The 21,168-nt window shown below is 41.2% G+C and overlaps 1 protein-coding gene across 2 annotated transcripts; it reads right to left on the reverse strand.

Moving 5' to 3' along the window:
• Positions 1 to 6,412: 6,412 nt before the first annotated feature.
• Positions 6,413 to 20,763, reverse strand: NDC1 (NDC1 transmembrane nucleoporin). Of its 2 annotated transcripts, XM_039711834.1 has the most exons (18): positions 20,706 to 20,763; positions 20,368 to 20,488; positions 19,194 to 19,295; positions 18,828 to 19,002; positions 18,219 to 18,357; positions 16,673 to 16,781; positions 15,799 to 15,850; positions 15,184 to 15,316; positions 14,123 to 14,215; positions 12,791 to 12,872; positions 11,804 to 11,959; positions 10,515 to 10,769; positions 10,265 to 10,383; positions 9,983 to 10,033; positions 9,513 to 9,576; positions 8,580 to 8,680; positions 7,495 to 7,655; positions 6,413 to 6,666 (listed from the first exon to the last, which is right to left on the reverse strand). In XM_039711834.1, the coding sequence occupies exons 1-18, from the start codon at positions 20,745 to 20,747 to the stop codon at positions 6,603 to 6,605; spliced, it is 2,019 nt and encodes a 672-aa protein (XP_039567768.1). In that variant the 5' UTR covers positions 20,748 to 20,763; the 3' UTR covers positions 6,413 to 6,602. The 2 variants fall into 2 exon arrangements, with proteins under 2 accessions (XP_039567768.1, XP_039567769.1); XM_039711835.1 differs by lacking the exons at positions 20,368 to 20,488; positions 20,706 to 20,763 and adding an exon at positions 19,799 to 19,978.
• Positions 20,764 to 21,168: the final 405 nt, after the last annotated feature.

Genomic DNA, 21,168 nt, shown 5'->3' on the forward strand with positions numbered 1-21,168 from the left:
CGCCTGAATATCCTCTCACCAGGTCAAGTGGGCAGGACACAGGTGCTGAGTTTATTAGAGACTTGCCCATCTGCCCATTCACTCCTAGTCTAGCTAGGGCCAGAGTGAAATTGTACCAGTAAGGAGAACAAGTTTTAAAAAGTTTGATACATTTTCCCTGCTGATACCAGCCATGATCAGATCATTGCCATGACAGTGTTTTTAGGACTTACAGGTGCTTTTGCAGATGCTCAGCAACCTCCTTGCTCTGAACTGTCCCTGTGCTCACAGCTGCTCAGGCAGAGACACAGTTTCCTGCCTCTGGATACACAGGAGGACAGTGAGAGATCCTCTGTGAGAGGAGGGGGGAAAGGACACTGCATGAAGGAGACTCCAGTACACCAAATGCAGCCTTCAAAGCTCTTTACCTTTGCCAGGAAGCGACGGCGGTAACCGGCCGCCGCACAAACCGGATCTTCGAGAAACAGAGCAGCTGAAACCTCCCGTTCCCCCAGCAGTTCTGTGGGAGGAGAGGAATGAGGCAGTACGCATGCAGTTAAGGTGAGCTGCACAGAGCAAACAAGCAGAGGTGAAGTATTAATCTCTAGTTCACATATTGAAGTCATCTATTCCAGCAGACAACAAAATGAGATTTTAAAAGGACACAATTGAAATTGTGAGAACTTTGTGTAACTGCTGCAGTGCAGACAGAGGTGGGAGGTGTTACCATAAGCATTCTCTTAATACTGGGCAGAACAAGCTCTCTGGTGGGAGAATAACAAACTTTATTATAAATAACCTGGTTGTAAAGGAACTGTCAATTTACACACAGCAGTTTATTTACAAAGGCATGCCAAGTCCAGACTTGTTTTTGTTTTAATTTACTGCACCACAGATAGCAAAAGAGAGACAACCAAACAAAAACTGAGCCAAAGGAATTGTCTCTGTGAGTATGCCCGTTTCTTAGAGATTGCCCATATCCCTTTAAGGCAGCACAATGCCCTTCTTTATAGTGGTTTGAAAATGACCTCCTAAATTAAGGCAGCAGGGTCAAACTGACCACACATTATCTAGTGATGGACTCAACTATTGCCTCATAACTTAGAGATTTGTTTATGGTTCTTGTAGTTAGAAAAAAGAAATTCCTCAGATCACGCTGACTTATCTTTTAAAAATAAACCTCTTTACAATAGCATATTTTGGGAAAACCACATGGTGATCTTAAATGCACCTTTGTCTTGCAGAAACTGCAAGAAACAACCATCATCTCCAAAAGCCACTGTAACACTACAGATCCCTCCTGCCTCTCCAGTTAATTGGCAGATCATTCCTGTGAACTTTGAGGAAAACACCTCTAAAGAAGGGTCCAACCAGGCTCCATTCAGGATGTGGTTGTTTACACCTGCAGTTAGTTTCCTCAGACATTCATCTGTACTATTTCTCTGCATCAATCCATAAATAGATCTCTCACATCATGTATACACAACACAGGTAGTAAAATAAACTTCAGTCATAAACAAACAAACAAACAAACCCCCCTCAGAACAGCACAATTTAAGAATGTTCAGCTTGTAAAATCCAGTCCTTGGCACTGGGATGTGCCAGGACTAGAATGGCTGGTACAAACTTGACTCATGCCTACTCTAAATGAGTTACAGAGCTGGAGTTATAACATGACCCCAAGTTATTTTGCCTAGGGTTCCATATATTCAATGCACTGAAGCCAGTGATTGCTGAATGAACAGCTAGTCACTCTTCTTTCTGTTTTCTCTTCATTGGCACAGTGTCTGGGCCACACAGTGAATGTATTTACTGAGCACCAGCCAAGCCCTGTGCAGAATACAGAATTATTCATTTACTCCAGGGCATTTCTTTGGTGTCCATCACTGCAGCAGCCTGATTTGGACACCAACATTTCATTATCACCACTGGAGGTGAGGGAGGGTGGGGTTAGGCTAAATCCCATTTTACAACAGGGGCCCAGAAACCAAAATCTTCAGTTTGAGTGCTAAACTTGTGACAGAGATCAACTGCTTCCCTCAACCTTTGCTCCAGGTTATTTAGCATTTCCCATCATTGTCTATGGTAAAACTAATTTCCAGTTCCATTAGTTAAATTCAACCCTTGGTGTCCCAAACACAACATGCAGAATCTGGGAGACTTGAAAAGTGACCACCTGTGAAGAGCTGAAGTGCTGCACAGGATCTCTGTGCAAAGCACAAAAAAGACAAACCCATATTTCCCTGGCAATGTTCAGCTTGCACTAATTACAAGAGTGGACTTTCTAAAATACATTGTGGTTGCTAATAAACCTTTCCCAGAACTAACAGCAAGTGTGTGCAAAGACAAAAGCCCCTCAGTACCCAACTTTGAGATGCAGCCATGCTCAACCCAAAACTTTTCCCACCCCTGACAAGGCCCACAGCCTGGACCTGCTGTGAGCAGTGACCTCTGGAGTGAGCAGACAGGAAACCTGTGCCTTGCAGAGCTACTGCCCCATCTCCCTGCTCCTCAGAGCTTGCCCTGGAGGTGGGCACAGACTCTGTCTCTTGAGCTGAAACTTCAAACACTAGTGGAATTTGCTTAGCAAGAGCAGAGAAGGATGCTTACACAGAACCCTCAACAATCTTTGACTCAGGCAGTTGTATATTTCCATTTCTAATTCCTGCAAAATTCCTCCAGAGCTCTTGTCATATCTTTTCAGACAAGATGCAGTTATATACAACAGCCAACCCCAGCCGTGTGTTTTAGGAGTCAGATTTAAAAGTAGAGTTATTCAAGAAGTGAAAGGCAAAGCCTGTCATTTTTTGTGTGTTTTGGGCAGGGGTAGAGAGGAACTCAGAGTACACTCAGCACTGGTTCCTTTGATGATTGCATGAGTACATACATGTGGCTTAGGCCAGACTTTTCTCTGCAATTCTTACTGTAGGAACTGACTCTTTAGGGAGACGGAAAAAGAAACTGAAGAGGAAATTCCTGTGCCATCACCATTTATTCGATGAATCAGCTTGCACATTCAACAGGGAACTATTCCCACTTGAATTTGTGTTTTGTTCTCATGGCAGGCTCCAGAGACCCCATGTTCATCTGTCTCCTGACTGACTAGCTCTACTGTAGTCCCAAGATTTTTTTAAGGACAGAAAGGTGAGATCTTCTCCAAGTTATTTCTTTGTTTTCTGAAATCTGAGCACGGTGCAGGTTTTGCTCCCTCAGACACGAGGAAGCTGCACTGTTTGTTTATTCTGCACCATTTGTGGCCAGTCTGCCAGATGCAAATCTCTACCATGAGTCTGCAGCAAAGGAAAGCAACATTCTACATCCCCTTACAACACAAGAGCTTGGCAAACCACATTCCAGGCCTGTCCACAGCACCAGAATGCATTTAATCCACACAGCAAATACAGTAACACAGTACTGGTGATGGAAAATATCAAAGACCACAGAGGGAGGAGGGTATGGGGATAGTGGGGAGGACTCTCAACTTGCAGTGTAGTGCCTGTGTTGATTCCACACAGACTTTCACTGTTTTATTGCATCTTTGGGGAGAGGTGGTGATGGGAATGGTGGGAAGGTGGCTGCCATCAGTGTGTGAAGCGCTGCAGCTACAACACACCTGCTTGAACAGGGAAAGCACTGCGAGCTGCCACCATTCATCCCCCAGGAAAGGGGAGAGCACTGTGTGTGGCAAAGCACCTCCACAGCCAGAGGTGCTCCTGAGACCACTTCCTATGGATTCCATACCTCCACCCACCCCCCAGTGCACCAGGCCCTCCCCAGGCAGAGCCACGTGCAGGGGCTGGGGAGGCCTGGCAATCTCAGAGCCCGCAGACTGCACCACTTGCCTGTGACTGAACAGGTACCAGAGCATCCATCAGCAGGAGCCTGGCACTTCCCTGGCTGCCCTGGGAGCCGCAGGAGCTGGGTGGGAGGTGGGAAGATGGCTGCTGCAGGCCTCAGGACACCGAGCACAGCACACACAATGGAGCCTCTGTTCAAAGCACACAACAGAATCGAAACCACTTCATTTCAAGGGGCATTCAGGCCTGGAGCCGCAGCTGGCACCAGGACAACTCTCCAGAGTGGCAGAGCTCCTGTTGAGGGAGCGAGTCCTGCCTGCCTCCCGTGGATACAACAGTGTGCAAGGGCTTCAAGGACCAGGGCCTCTGCATTTGTCCACCTACAATCTGAATTTTCAAAGCTGTATCTCAGAAAATGAAGCAAGATAGGTTTTTTTCAGATTTATAACTGAATGCTCAGGAGCTTAAGCCTCTATTTCATTACTCCACTGTAAGAGGAACACGGATGTGAACCATCCAGCACGTACCTCTCCAGAGCTGCAGTGGCTATTATTTCAGGTGCTCTTGACTGCAGTTCACTTGTGGGAGAGGCAGGTTGTTCACAAGGTTACCAGAATACTGTTTCACCTGTGCATGCAGCAGGCAATCCAGCAACAAGATGCAGCTCAGCTTTGAGATGATTAAACAGATGAAAAATATCAGGCTTGAGGGATCCAGTTCAGTTGCAGCTACACAAAAAACACCTGTAAAAAGGCTTTATTTTTTTTCCTCAGTACCCAGAATGCAGAACTGAACTCAGGAGACTCTTCCCCTACCTCACAGAGGCTTCACAGACTGATTCTTGTTAAGACAAAAGTATACAAAAGGACTTAAAACACCACCACAGTTTGCCAGGGGAATAGAATTATTCCCAAAGCCAAAACCAGAGTAAGATGTTATCAGTTACTCAACTTCAAAGGGCAACCAACATACACTTTATGTTCTTGTACACTGATTCACAGGCATGAGATATTGTTAAAGATGCACTTTTAAGTTAAGGCTTAAAAAAAAAAAGTCTTCAGCTCTTTAAATATTAGAGCTGGTAAAGAAACCACAAAGCAATGAGCTTTTGAAAGCTTTTTTGTCATAGGGAGAATGCCATGAATCACACACACATTAGCAGATATGTGCAAATCTCTGCTGCAACACAAGGACAGACCTGAACCACATTGCCATCAAAAAGTCACCTACATTTTAAGCCCGTTGTTCAGAAGTGTAACACTTAAATAGAACTTGCAGTTTATGGCTGTGGGAGTGTTGCAGAAAATACCACAGCAATAAAAAAAATACTGCACCTGTTCAAAAGTGTGGAAAAACTTACTTGAAACTTTCATCTGCTGTATTTGGGTTACCAGTTACACCTGAGGTACCAGCTGAAGCACCAAGTGCACATTGCAATGCCAAAAAATATGCAAATTAAATTATTTAATAAGTCAGATAGGCAAGAGGCTTCTACCTGTCAAGCATGGGGATGTTTTAGCTTAACCTTTAAACGTTGTGAAAGGCTATCCATCACCTAACTGTGTTTGCTATGGGCCATCTCAATGCAAAAAGAAAATATAATTCTCATTTCCACTACCAAATCTAACATCTGCAGTGTCTGCATTACAAAAAAATTACCTCTCTGTACTCAAGAAAGCAATATGCAGTTCTCATTAGAGATTCAGGGGTTTCTCTTTTACCCAAACCTTACAGACACCCTATTACTACACAGCCACATCACACCAACATAACACCATGGCCATCCTCAAATCTTGGGTTCTCTATTTAAAAAAAAAACAACAAAAAACACAACAAAAACCATAGGATTAACAGCACTGAAGGAAAATGATACTTTTGTTTCCCCTTATCAAACTAAATTCATTTGCAAGACCATTAGCTTACTGTTCTCATCTTCATATTTCACACATTTTCCAATATAGGTATCACAGTAACTGAAGTCTGTCTAAAAACTGAGTAGTTAATTTTCAAATTATTTAGATAGGTTTTCAGATAAACTTTTAAAAAAGTGTTTTTCACCAGAATCTACCAATATTGTATACCATTTTGAGAAATTTGGATCTGCTGCAAACATCCTTCCTACCCCCCAAACAGAAAGCTGTTGAGCTAAACTTTAATTTCCAGTATCATTACTTGGGAGTTTTACTAAATGCAGTACTGTATCCTGTAAGTTTCTGTATAGATCAGAACTTGGTTTGCTAAGTCACCTTAAAGATAAAATCTGTGCTGCTCACTTTCCAGGCAATATTTGTGTGCTAATAATGCCTTTCTGCACACCCATTTTACTCTGAAGGAGTATTTCCAGCTTACAGAGGAGCAGCATGTTTTATTCCTGGGCACATCTGTTTCCTACACTTAAACTACACTCTTGATCTAGAAGTGTTATCAACTAAATTTATGAAGCACTTAAGCACTAAGTATCTATGTGAATCTCTCCTCAGCCCCCTAACAGAAGAGAGTAGGGAAAGAACAGAGTGTGAAAAATAATGAAAGATCTAAGTGTCAAAATAACTCTGGCAATCTTAAATGTCATAGTCTTACCTAGAATGAAGAACTGGCACTTTCTCATTTGTAAGTGACATTAAAAGAAGGCAAGATGAATTTTACAAGTTTTATTATACAAAAAAATGCTCCAAACCCACAAGAATTCTTCTACAGTTCTAAAAGTTTTGTTCTGCAACTTATACATCCATATGCTTTTCCAAAAAGCCAAGGTAAAAAGCCTCATTAGTCCCACTTTCCTCTTAGCAAGAGTCTTGAAAAAAACAACCATAGCTGCATCACAATTTATTCTTTGTAGTCCAGGAATTGCTGAAGTCTTTTCTTATGTTCTGTAGACACTTGTACAGCACTAGAAACAAAGGCAGAACATTTTGCATTAGAAGTAATACAGCACAAAAATAAAGTCTCATGCAAAAATTGAGTGTACATTGAAATCAATTACACTGAAGCTAAATTTTATGAAAAACCATCTATGTTCCAAGACAAAGAGCATATTAATCCTTGAAACTGTCAATTCTTATTCTCAACAGCTTCTAAAAAAATATCTGTACCAAGTAACCTTGCCCATTTCCTTACCTCTAAACAGCAACTGATTAACTTGCAAGGTTGATTTAGGTAAGAAAGAATCTCCTAAAATGATCCCTCGTGTGCACTGAGCACTTCTAATCTGGGGGACATTTCATCCCCAGAGGGAGAGATGGGCAGATACTACAGGAAGTTTCAGTCCCACGTATTCTAAGGCCAAGTGTAGAAGTTTGCCTGCTGGGAGAGTGGCTGAGGAAGAGCTGTTGGACAAGCAGGCAGCAATGGAATTTCATTATTTGGACCCTTCATAGGATTTTCGCCCTGCAGAACAATTGTCTCTAGTTGATTTATTTTCTTTTCAGCAGCTCAGATTTATTAAACAAGTGGTATTCATGAACTGCTTCTAAAGAGTTCATGAAAAGTCACTAAGAAAAATTGCCCAGAAATCTATGAATAATAAATTTTGAAGGGGGACCATATATCTACACAGGAACTTTTTAAGGTTCCACAAATCAAAAAAAAAAAACTAAAATACCACATTATAATAATGACCAGAAGGGATTTTCCCCCTAAATTTTTGATTTTCACAGATCCTACAATGACATTAATTAAACTAAATTTAACAAGCAAGCAATCATGAGGAAGTTCTTACTTCAAGTGTTCTCCAAAGACAGTAGTTATCCTGTACAGGGCTGTTTTCAGAGATGCTCTAAGTGCAAATCGTAGTGTTTTGTAGGATGTGTCCACCAGGCTCCCTGAAATCCGGGGAGGTTTGCTAGAAACATGTGGCAGTTTGAAATGTCTGTCTACAACCTGGTTGAGAAAAACAAACAGATTCCTGTCACTTGATCAATGACCTCATCATGTAACTAGCGACATGTTTGTGTCAAATAAAGCAAAAACAAAGTGCAGGTTCAGAAATTCCACCAAGACACACAAATATGTTTTGGAGCCTGAGCATTTCCCAGCCATCAACAGGAACACAGAACCAAGTTCTGTGAAATAAGATTCTCTGTTACTGAGTCTTGAACTAAGAACATCACATGCTGCAGGAGAAACACAATTCTGTCCTGCATTACGACTTGTTTCTTTCACAAACAAGGGCATTGGCTTTTTTTCCCCATGGTGCATGTTCCTGGAATAGATGACTTACACTGGAGAACTTTAATAACCTCTAAATTCTTTCCAAGAACCTCCATTAGGGCAGTGTGAAATGGTTATGTTAATAGGACATGGATAGCTTTGGAAATAAATCTGGATTTTTTAAAACACACATTACACAAACATCAGTAATTTGAGAGTAGTGTCTTACTATTAGCAGAGACACAGATTTTATCTCTTGAGATTTGCAATGTCTCCAAGTGCTCCATGTTGCACCAGGAATTGTGTGCAACCAAAAAAATATTAAGTTCTAACTCTGCAAAAGATATTGCATTAGAATTGCTGCATCCCTGAAATAAACTCTTCAACTGAGCACACAGTAGCATTTCTTTAAAATTAAACATTGCATATTTTCTCCTTCCACATTTTAAAAAACCAACAGGATTTTTTTATTCAGCTGTTTCATAGTGTACCTAGTGGCAACCAGCTGTTTTGGTTAGATTAACTGCAGAAGAGCTGTTTTAGTGGCAGCAACTTCAATGTTATGACTAGTCAGCAAGGTTATTGTGTAAATCAACAAAACTCCTTCTCCTCTCCTAAAGTTGCCTTGCAGCAAGGAAAAGTTAACAGTTTTACCTCCTGAAGAGTCAGCAGCGTGTTCAGGATAGCTGGCAGTGTAGTCTGGACAACTCCAAACTGATCTTCAGTGAAGGAGGCTGCTACCAAGTGAGACAGACCTCAAAAAAAATTAATTTGTTGTAATTAATGCTTCAAAAGGTGAGAATTCAGTATCAAAGATCATGTTGTTGCTTGAAGATTCCACTAGTGTGCTGGACTTGCTGCTGCCAGCTGAAAGTCACCTCGGCTCTGGCTAAAGCACCAAACCACCCATGGTTTGACAGGTGTATAATAGCTTGAGGTTGGTAAAGCAAGAGAGATTATATTAAAATTATGTGTGATTTCCATCTCCAGACTCCATACATCCCAAGCCATCACTTTCAATCTGACACAGCATGGCACATCTGCCCATAAAACACATCACCAAGGAGACTGATCAACTTTGCACAGTCAAATGTAATAGAAGAGTCTATCAAAATCAGTATTTACTCACGACTTTGAAAGAAACAATAAAAATCCAAAATGTAATTTCATACTGTCATTGGTCTAATTCTCTGCAAACCATCTTTTTGTTTATTTGCTAAGTTATTATCTGAGTGCCTCCCTCAGCTCTGTGATAAACAAAGAGCCAGAGCCTTTAGTCAGAAAAGCTGTTGTAAAAAGGCATCATAAATCTGTCACTAGAAAAAAATGTAAAAGTGATACATGGGTTCACATGAGAGAGAAGCACCAGAAATCAAGTCTAGGAATCTGTACAGAACATAAAGTAAGAGATCTCACATGGGATCTCAAAACTAACAAGTGAATTAGACTTTAGTCATGTTGGTGTCAGAAATGCTGTTGCGTTTTTGTCAAAAGCATATCAAAGATTTTTATTGTTACATTTATAAAGCACAGAGCCTAGAGAGTTTTCCATGAGCCAACAGAGTGGATCACCTGGAAACCACTTACCTTCCAAAGCCCAGATGTGCATTTGGGCATCACAGAAGACAGCCTGGATGGAGGCTTCTGGGTGCTAAGAAAGAAACCAAAGTGTTATGATGAGTGCACTTTATAAATAATATTGCCAAACTTGCAGCTTTCAGAACAGACCTGCAAGGCAAACAGATCTTGGGAAATAGCCAGAAAATTCTTTTTGGACAGGAACTGCCCACAACGCTACAGCTGTAATTGAGGAGAGAAAAAAAAAGGGAAAAAAGGATATACACTAGCTTGTTTTCAGGGATAAGAATGCTTTAAGTGAAATGCAGTTTCTAATCAGATGAGTTTAAAAAAGCATTGTTATTCTTATTTTCTGCAGGTATGAAACAATCCTGCTGTGAAACCCACAGCAAGCAAGAAGCTGTACTTATGGAAAGCTTTAGATGAAAATACAGGTTTTAAAGCCATTACCTGTGTCTCAAACACAGGACCACCCTTACCTTGCTGAAGAAATACATTATCAACGCCCGTTTGGACAAGAAGTTTTTTATCTGAAAAGAAACAGAAGATTAAACATGTCATCTGCATTTATTTAAGGCATGCACAGTTGGCCCTTCTCAACCCTTCCACCTTCACACAGCATAAAGGCATTGGGAGTGGAGGGAAGGATTTGTGGTGTATAAGCTAAGTAGAGAAGGAATTATTCATTCCATAAAGGGGAAAATTCTTCCAGAGAGGTATCACCTAAGCTGCACCCCCTATGCACTGCAATTTTACTCCACCTGTTCTTGCTTGTTCTGAAGCCATGTGTAAATAAATCTTGGCTGCACTGCCTCACTGCCAGTTCTTGGAGCAGAGAGCACTGGGGAGGATTCATGGTGGGAACCATTCATTTGCTGATCTGCAAGAAAAAAAATACAGTATCTCCAGAAAAACTACTGCTGTCACTTTCATCCTCACAATGCAGCTCTCCACTGACAAGGCTACTACACTCATGGCTGTGAGGCTCAAGTGCTGTGGAAGAATCTCTACCTGAAACCGACGTCCACAGCTTTGGTCCCCTTCTCATGACATGGGGACTCTGGACTGCTCCATGCCAAGGAGACTTTCCATCCACAACTCCCATCTTGTAACTTAAAGCAGGAGAGCTGAAAGGTGAACCAACATCAGAGCCAGGAGATGTCTTCACAGGCATCAGGGATGGCTTAACCAGGGGAGACATGGAGGCTCTGAGAACAATGTTGGACCTCTGTGACTGGAATGACATGTCTTCTATCCCAACAGCTCCTAGTGACAAGGAACACACTGCATGAAGACAACAGGCTGGCACAATGACAGGAGATGGGTTTGTTATTTGATTGCTATTTCAACAACTTCTGTACCAGAGCTATTATGAAAGGGCATGGTTAGCACTCTGCTCTTGCAAAGAAGTACACATCCACATAAGCATGGAGCATTTTCAAAGTTCATCAGCTTAAAAACAGCAAGTGATGAGAAAAAAAATATAAAAAAATTTAAATAAATCTTGTGGATTTGTTTATTTTACTCCTGCTAGCCAACACTACAACACCCTGATATACGTGTACACAAAGTAGGCTCTTAGCATTAAGTACTAGAAAAAAGGCTGTCCACAGAAGGAGGAAAAGTCATTCTGATTGGCATGTAAGAAAAGGCACGTCTGTCTCCAAATCCAAGGATTAGCAGCAAAAGAAGAAATTCACCTGTGACACACCAACAGTGCCTGCTGTTGCCAGGGCACTGCCTGCTAAGGGATTCCATCACCTGGCAGCCTCGTGCTAACACAGCTGTGCTGCCAGCGATGATGCCAGTCTGGCGTGTAAAACACTCCAAATGCCAGGAGGCTGCTCACAGCTCAGGAGTCAGACTGGGCTTTCCTCACTCTATAGTGATATTAGTGAATCACTCAAACATAAACAGAACCTAATTTTACCATCTTAAACTAATCATAAGAGCAGTTATGCAAATTACAGAGCATCTCTTGGCAAGACTTAAATTCTCCCTGTGCTGTGTTGAACCACTTACTGAAACTGTGATAATCAGACTTTTTTTATTCATGCAAGTATGGAAAAAAAACTGTATTGAACATAATATCATGCAAGTAAACAAACTGAGTAAATATGCTAATTGCAAGTTTTCTAGCTATTTTGGGATTACTTCAACACAAACACCTAAAATTAATTGGAGGAGGATCTATTTTGTCTGTATTTATTTGCAGAAATCCCTCATTTTCCTCAAAAAATTTAATTGAGACTAAGGCATCTATTGCTGCCTTCATGCTTTACAAACCTTTATGAGCATACCTGGAGTCTGTGGAGGTCCTTTCAGCTCTCCCACTGGTGGCTTTGCTCTCCCATTTGCTGCTGCTGCTTCCTGCTGTGCAATCAGCCTCTGAGTCAGGTCACTGAGCAGACTCAAACACTCCCGGGATATTGCAGTCCAGTTGTGTGGGTGCCCACCTGGCAGTGCAAAGAGCAGGCTTTAACCCAGCTGCTCCTCCCTGGAGCTCTCTGACAGTGCCCGTGTGCTCTCAGCAGGAGCTTCACTGTCACAGTGCCACTCAGCTTCTAAAACGCCACAGGGCATTTCCACTGTGACAGCTTGTTTGTACTGAGAGAAGATGAAAACATGGACAGATTCAATGGATAACTCTAAAAAGACTTCAGTGAAACCTGCTAAGCAAGCAGGCAACACAGGCAGTTCAGCCCATCAGATCTGAAATTACTGAACAGCTAAAATGAACAAATGCCAGTGGTGATGTCAACACAGTTTTGAAGCAGTACAAACACTAGAATTCCTGATAAGGTGCTACAAAAAGTTCCTGAGGGCTTCTAAGCAGTTTTAAGTGACCCCCTCTGCCATATCTGAGTACAGCAAAAGGACTGTGCACTAACTGAAGTTACAGGCAGTGTTTGCTCTCACAGCTGCAGTGGTGACTCAGTATTTGTACCTGATTTCCCCTCACTCACACCTCAAATTCAGCTTCCATACACTGTTCCATAATCTGTTAGGTTATCCAGTCTGGAGTGTCTGACTGGTGGTGTGAAGTGGGCCCTGCTTTCAAAATCCTAAACCGGTGTTTCCTCCTGGCTGTCATTTAAATCCAACAGACACCACAACTGGTTGAGTTTAGCAGGTGAAACAATATGAATATAGATAATTAAGCAGCCTTTTGGAAAAGGCACCTGGCCTATGCAGCATACCTTACTTACAACATTACATCATTTCTAAGAGCGTTTTACTAATGATTCAAAAAAAAGAAATCAACACAAAATAATTTTTATAATTACCTGGCTGACTAAGGCTAAAGACTTCCTGTCGTCGAACAGGAGAATACTGGGAAAGTAACATCAAGTCTTGTAAGGCTAAAAACTACAAAGAAAGGAAAATATTTTAGTGCATGCAAAATCCACTGTATTTGTGTAAAAAATATGTAGTTATCCATACAAAATCAATCCCTACCAAAGAATGAGTTCACACTGGCTAAAAAAGCAGTCACATAACACAAAGAGAATGGAGGCAAATCCCCAAACCCACCCTGGATGGGGCTGCAGAGCTATTAAGAGCCTTAGTGATATGTCAATTCTCAGGAGTTCAAGAAGATCTAACACTTGCCTGATTCTAATAGCTCAGGCAGAAAGACATAAAGACACTAAAAAGTCTATGAAAAGAACAGTTTTTGCAAACCAGAGCTCAGCTACAGTTTGAGGGTCAGTGCCTTATGGCACCGACCTACCACTGCTTTTTCTTGTGATTATGCAATTAATGTGCCAAACTAAAAATAACCAGATTTCTCACAATATTCAAAACCCTATTATAAATTGGACATTTTAATGACATCTGAGATCATGTATTAGATTTCCTGTTCCTTTAATTGTTTGTGCTCAACTCTTCCCCACCTATCCTCAGATAATGCAGCAAAGCTTAAAAAGGTATTGCAGCCTATTCTCTCTCCAGCCTTATCAGAAATCTGTACAATCAGTAAAGTAGAATTTGCACGTGCAAGAGAATATTCTTATCTTTATTTACATAATACCTCTGAAATGAGGTCTCCAATTTCTAAGTGTTATAATCAGTAAATCCTATTAATGTTTACCATAGACCAAAATTCCTCTTCTTTACTCACAGGTTTTAAGTAGCTTTTCCCTATTGCCTTTTATTAAAAAAACCCAACTTCCAACCTAAATATGGATATATTTTTAATTTCAAGAGAGAACACACATGTTAAGAGCTCAAATATATGTTGCAGGGATAAGATGTTGAGAGTACAAAGGTTTGAGAAAACATCTGCTTATGTTACAAGACTCAAAGTTGAGTTACAAATATGTGAATGCCACTAAGCTCTGTTTTTGCATCAGTACACACCATGACACTTCTGCTGCACACAGATCTTACCTCTAATAAAATGAATCTTCAGCTAACAGTAACAGTGTGGTGAGCACCAGCAGATGTCACTACTAAACAAATTTTCATCATTAAATGCAACAGCCTGAGACTGCTCTGAGGCAGCTTTTCAAGGAACTAACACCTCAGTGAGCAGAACTGGTACCTGGAAGATGGGATGTTCTGAAAAACACCTTTTCAGCACACACCTGTCAGGGAAGAGCTAGGAGCTCAATTACCTTTATAAGGAGGGGAGGATTGCTGTTTAAGATTTTAGGCAGGCACTGGTCTGTCTCCTGAGCAAATGTTGGTTGAATGGGAAAATGATGACTCTAAATACAAATATCAAAACTTATGTTATACAGAGGAAAGCACAAGAAAATCTTATGAAAAAAACAGTAAGCTGGGCTGGAATTTCTAACACAGAAACAAACAGATTAGTCCTTTAATTTAAAATTGAAAAATCATAGAAAATCCAGATATCTTTTATCTTCAAATAAATGTGCTCATGTGGGCTAATCTCACAGTTTCTTTCCTGACTTTTCAGTTAACACTATGCAAATATTTAAAAGCAAGTTCGGAAGTTTTTTAGCTCATAAAGAAAAACAGAACTGTATGGATAAACAAATCTTTTTTCATCAGCCAAAAGGGCAAAGTCCATTTTATACTTTCACAGATTATTTCTTTTGTCTTCCACAGTTTTATAAGCAATACAGTAATTAGAGAGATGTTGACAAGGTGTTCCTGGTGCTTATCCTTTGAGACAGGCTGCTCACACCTCAGAGCTGCTGTCATGCTTGACTCATTGTTGATCTCTTCTGAATGTAGTCACAACAACTACACCTTTCTAATTAAAGCTAATTAAACACCCCAACAGCACTGTATTTGCCATTTCATTCCAAGAGTACTTTGCACAAATACACTGACCCAGGATTTAAACCTCACTTTTTTCTCTTTTATCAAGAGTGTCAGTGCCTTAATTTAAAAAAATAAAAATCAAGTTAGAAGATCAATTTTTTCCTCTCTAAGGAAATATCTGGAAACAGAAGCAGGAGTAAGAGGAGGAGGTGGCAGGAACAAAACATGAATTTCCTAAGGAGCAGAGGTCTTTCTATGAGAAGAAAGGGGAAGTCAATTAATGCCAGGCCTCTCTTCACTATTCAGTTATCAGATCTGTAGTGCATGCTGTGAAAATTCAAGAACTCACAATGAGTTATTTCCTACTAGAACTGCTTTTGAAATGAAAGAATTATCTGTGCCACACTGATGATGTAACTGGAGCACTGTCACAAGCACTGACCTCTGTGGCATAGATTTTGAAGAGCAGCCAAGCAGTGTTCCAGGTCATCAGAAGGAACACACCACTCAGCCAGGTATGGTAAAACAAAGAGAGATCCAATAAGCCACTCAGAGTGTCAAGAGGATGTAATTTACTGCAGATAAAATAACCAAGAGGATACAAGTATTTTAGTATTCTTATTAAGAAAAATTAATGAAATTAAGGCAAATAAATATGAAGTAAGAATGACTACAGTTTTAGCCAATTAGCATATTAAGAATCCAGCCTCCCTATTTTAAAACAAACAGTCATATAAAAATTAAGAATGTCCCCCCCCAAAAAAAACCACCATGGAAAATCAGATAAAACTCATAGATGCAATCTGGAGTGTTTACCTCTAATACTTTAGAGACTTACAGAAAAAAAAAATAAAAGGTGATTTCCTAATTACTATCCTAATGACAAGATGGCTCCTACAAGGGCATGCTGGTTCCTTTAGGATTCAGTTCAGAAAAGGCCAGAGCTCCCCACATTTGTTGTGGGAAGGCAGAGCTGAGTCCTGCTGCCAAGCTGCACTTCCTCAGCAAAGGAACCTCTCTACAATATTCCAAGTTTCCAGCACAATGTCCTACCTACCTGTCTGTATGAAGACCCATGGTGGTACATATCCATACCTTTGGGATATAACCTAGGGGTTCAAAAAGAAACTCTGAAACAAATACAGCTACAAATCACACAAACAGTAGGCCAAAAAAAAAAAAAAAGAAGACAGAAACAGAATTTATGCAGAGAAAAGAGCCTGGTCTTCTAACTCACATGGACAAAGAAACCATCTGCCTTTGGGCTTGCTTTGTTTCAAGAAACACAGAAAAGAGAATGAAAAAAGGCTTCAGGCTAGCAGCTATACACTGAGAGAGGCAGACCTCCTCTTTTATTGCTGCTTCTCAGCAGTGAGTTAATTGTGTTTCCTCACTAACAAAAGAGGGTTAATAGTAATTTAATATTCATTTTCACTACAGCCCAGGCAGCAGCAAAGTGCTTTTAAAGACTTAATGGAATCTGATATAGAACCACCTACTTCTAATTTATCCCCTGATGTAAATAAAGGGATAATAGTTCTTGCATATTTTGACATCATTTAGGAGGATAATTACAACCCTAACAAAGAATTCCTGATTTTTACAAAGTCCAGTGCAATCACCTTCATCAGCACAGATTTTTTTACCACAGCTCAAACTATTTTCACACAGGAGGGAGCCATCCTGCCTCCATCCAAATAATATACAGGGCACTTGAGAGCAAAGCCAAAGTGCTGATCTTTGCTTAAAAAATGGGATGGTACAGCAACATCACACACAGTGAAGTCCTGCCCACTGCTGGAGTGCCTGGCTCAGCTCTGGGACATCTCCCCTGCCAGGCAATGGGAGGAGCAGTCCAAAGACTGATGCATCAAAGTTCTCAAACACAGGAATTACAAATAAAAAAATAAGAGAATTTCAGGAACCCTTACCAAAAAAGTAATATGTGACACAGAAGTTTCTAACAAAATACAGTGATTCCACACAACTGTGTTTTATGAGGAGAGGCAAAGATCTTCTGAAACGTAAATACTTGTATTGCTAAAAGCAAACAAAATAAATAGTTTAGTATTCCACATTCAGAACTAATCAATGAAGCAGTTAATAAAAATAATACTAATAATAATAAACTAAAAAGGACAAGGTACTTGAAAGCCTGAAGTCTCGATCAATTAAAAACTTAATTTTAGGTGTTACATCTTGTATTTTGTAATTCTAGGTGTTGCATTTATTAATTATGCTCCCAATCTTTCCTGACATTTTATACTAATTTCTAGTTCTTATCCTGTTTCCTGCTTGTAGCAGTGAAAATGAAGAATGGGGCAGACTGGCTCAATACACAAAGGAACAAACCAAAATAAGCCAGTCTAATGCAAAATAAAGGGGAAAAAAGGCATATTTAACCTACTAGATTTCATTTACATTCTAAATGTTCAATTAAAATATGGGGAAAATTTAGACAAGCCTGAGTTCCAGAATCAGTAATCCTCCACACAGCAAAACCAACATAACACTGATGCTTTCCTCCAAATAAATAAACTACATGTTTCCAAATAATTGATGCAACCCAGCTGATAATTGAAACCATGAAAATTAAACTATGCAAATACAACCAAAGTGATTTAATTTTTTTATTTTACTAGCTTGCATTAGGGAAAAAAATTAAAAAGGAAAAAAACAAAACTAAAAACAAACAGAAAACCTAAAGAAACAACAACAAAAAATGAGAATTAACAATATTTAAATAGATTTTAAAAAAAAATTAACTACAGCATTGCCAAATGCTGCTTGGTTTGCTGATGAACTGAATGGTCAGCATAATGCAGCACACAGGTTTTCCACTATAATTCAACCAACCTTGCTTAAAGACATCTCTTGCCAAACTGGTTGGACTGTGTCACTCTGGGAATCAGGAGAAGTTAATGGCTGCTGTGAGGCTGCAGCAACAGAAGTATTTTTAAGGTGATGTTTCACTGCTACAGATCTCTGCAGGACTCCTCCAGAGGAATTAATGGAATTTCAGTTTCCATAGTGCTACACACAGGAAAAGGCTCTGGATGTTGAGCTCTAAGCCAGATTTAATGTGCTATTTAGACTTGAACTGAAGGGTTTTTTTTAACTGCCAACATTTTCAGCTTTTAGGTGACCCTTGTTGTCAGTTCCTGAATTTGACACCCAGTTTGTGCACATTGTCTTTTTGCTGTAGTTCACCTGCCACCTCAGCCAGCTTTTAACAGGCATCAGAGAGCTGTAGGCTAAATGTTAAAGAGTCACAGCATCCCAATTTCTGTGTTCATTTGGGCAGGAAGGAGCAGGATGAACACTGCTGGCATTTAAAGCTGGGTGTACACTTCATTTGTCAGTGACAGCAGCTGCACACAGGCAGCTCCTGCTGCCACACTCATAAATTATCCAGGCTTTTTTTGAGCTCTGTTTCACTTATACATGTCTTTCTACAAGGATGCTTAAACCTCTTACCTGGATGATTGGAAATGGCAAATAATTCATGTTGTTAATAAGAAAGAAAAGGCTGTAGCTGTATCCCAAGAAAGCTCCAGAAAGTAAAAAGAAGAGGTGATACTCATTTAGGCACATCTGAGGAACAGCATCTTCTAGGCTAAAATAGAAAACTTAGAATCAATTCTGAGTTCAAAACAAAAAGCTGTTCAAGCCTTAGGAAACTCAAATGAGAAGTTTGATTTTACTTTCCTGATCAGTACATCTGATGGTATCTCAGCAAGCTTTTTGCTAAAGTAGGAATCCCACCACCTGGCTTTGTAATTTATGCATGAAACAAATGCCATTAACCACAAAACCAGGACTTAGTTCAAGTGACAACCAACTTGTCACCAAGAATGAAGAATCCATTCAGAATCCTGGAAATGTAGTTTTTCTAGTCCTGTTTTCTGTGCATGGTAACATTTACAAAGGGGGACATTTTTTGTCCTTTAATAAAGAAAATCAACATGTAATTGCTGGGTTTTGAGAAAACCCAAATTCCTGGGATTCTTTTTGAAAGCAACTATCAGTAAATGCATTTTACAATAAAAGTTCTTTGTTTATCTTTGACACACACACAGAATTTACCTTTCTGAGGGCGTGCAGGACACAGCAAGAAACTGGAACCTCCCTTTTGTCATGACTGTGGCACACCAAGCAACCAGCATTCCCATGATAGCATGAACAAAGGAGTGGATCACTTGCTGAGGGTGAATAATTTTTCCTATCAGTGCTAATCGAGAGCATGGTATCAATGGCACAACTGTAAATAAAGGCAGAAAAATCACTTTCACTTCTGACTAATAAAGTCTTTCATCACAATAAAAAAGAGGAAAAAAAACCCCACCATTGTCACTAAAGAACTTTTCACATTCAGGATCAGTCACTAAATTATAAATGATCATCCCACTTAATTTAGGTGTCAAAGACACTTCAACAATTTCCACAACCCACCTGCATAAAATTCAACGTTGAAGATGCTTATTACTATTATCACCACAGACATCAGGAAGATACAAAAGATAACATAAGAAGTATACAAATCATTGAAAGAACCTAAAAAAATAAAAACATTATTGTTCAGAAAATTGCAATAACACAGCAGCAATGCAGTAAATAACAGAAAAGAGCAATTAAGCAATGGAAAATTGCTTAAAACTTTAGCAAAATAATCTACTGAATGCTTAAAGGGGAGCATTCAATAGACTTTCTAATGGTCAATGGACTTTTTAATCTCACATGAGGTCTGCCCAGCTACACAACATTTCTGCAAAATAATCTACTGAATGCTTAAAGGGTAATAATGGTCAATGGACTTTCTAATTCCACATGAGGTCTGCCCAGCTACACAACATTTCTGCACAAAAGCAAATTTAAACTTCATAGAAAGTATTTGACACCCTTATAACTGTTGGGTGTTTTTTTTATAAGTCAATACTCAGAAGTTTGTTTAAAAAAAAAAAACAAAATACTAAACTGTGGCTCAAATATCACATTTCCATTAATTTAAGAAAAGCTGCAGCCACCCAGCCACACCAAAAAGGGAAGAAATTTCTTACAGAGTGGTTCTTTTGAGCTCTTCTATTTTCATGGGAGGAAGGAAGTCAATTCTCTCTGCCTGGAGCAGCTCAATGATTACAGGCACGGAGCTTCCAGCTAAACATCTCTCAACTTTCATTGCAGGCACTCAGGGAAGTTATTCTCACCATGCACACTGGCTGCTTCAGGAATTTCTCTTAGGATTCAGGGCACCACAGAGAAAACTGAAGCTGTTTATGGAAACAGGAGCTGCACAGGGTGGAAAGGGAAGTGCATCCAAGCACTCAGAACAGACAACTAAAGCACTTAAGCTGTTTTTGTTAATTCTCTGAGGGATTGACTCACATGAACTCGCAACACTTATTCCTAATCTGGGGTGGACTGTGGCTGCTGTGCGTGTAACAGAAACATTTAAAAGGCCAAAGTCTATTGAAATACAAGTGTAACACGGTGCCACCGCCAGTTCCCGTTATCTGGGACTGAACACACAACAACAGTGTAGGGGAAAAGAAAAAAAAAAAGAAAAAAAAAAAGCGCAGAAACACAAACAGGTGAGAGCAAAATCAGGAGAACGCGGCCGGGCACCTACTCGAGATCCAGCGCACGGGGTGGAAGGGGTCGAGGCCGCTGAGGACGATGAAGGCCGCGGTGCACAAGGGCAGCAGCAGCACGGACCAGGTCACGGCGGCGGCCACCCGCCAGCCCAGCACCTGCGGGGACACGGCGTGAGGGGCCGGGAGCCGCCAGCCCACAGCCCGAGGGGACACGGCGTGAGGGGCCGGGAGCCGCCAGCCCCGTGCCTGAGGGGTGCGCAAGGTGAGGGGCCGGGCTCAGCGCCCCGAACCTGAGGGGAAACACGCTGAGGAGGGAGGACCGACACCACCCGCCAGCCCAGCGCCCGAGGGAGCGGAGCCCGAGGGGACCGACCTGCCGGAGCAGCGCCCGCTGCCCGCCCGCCGCCGCCTCCATGGCCGCGGCCCGGCCGCCCGTTCAAAGCCGCCGCCCAACGGCCCCACGTGCGGGCCGCGCGCCACTTCCGCCGCGCGCCCAGGCGGCGGCCAATGGGAGGGCGCGCACGCCGCTCCCCGGGAGTGCGCGAGTGACGTCACTCGCCGCGGAAACTACACGTCCCGGCGTTCCCCGCGCGGCTATGGCGGCCTGAGGGGACCCGGGGCTTTCTCCGTGTCTAAGGGGACAGAATGCGGCCCGGGGCGGCGAGGAAAGAAATTGTCACATTCGTCCACGTTACGTCTGTTTATTTACACTTTGAAAGCCTCGCTGGCGGCACGGACCCTCCTCAAGGGGGTCCGGTCCTGTCACAACACCACGTCTTGGCCCAAACCCCCCTCACAGCTCCAGAGCGTTAAGATGCTTTGTGCACAAAAAGTAA

Source organism: Passer montanus, unplaced genomic scaffold, assembly GCF_014805655.1.
Source record: "Passer montanus isolate IOZ18808 unplaced genomic scaffold, ASM1480565v1 scaffold25, whole genome shotgun sequence".
Taxonomy (NCBI): domain Eukaryota; kingdom Metazoa; phylum Chordata; class Aves; order Passeriformes; family Passeridae; genus Passer; species Passer montanus.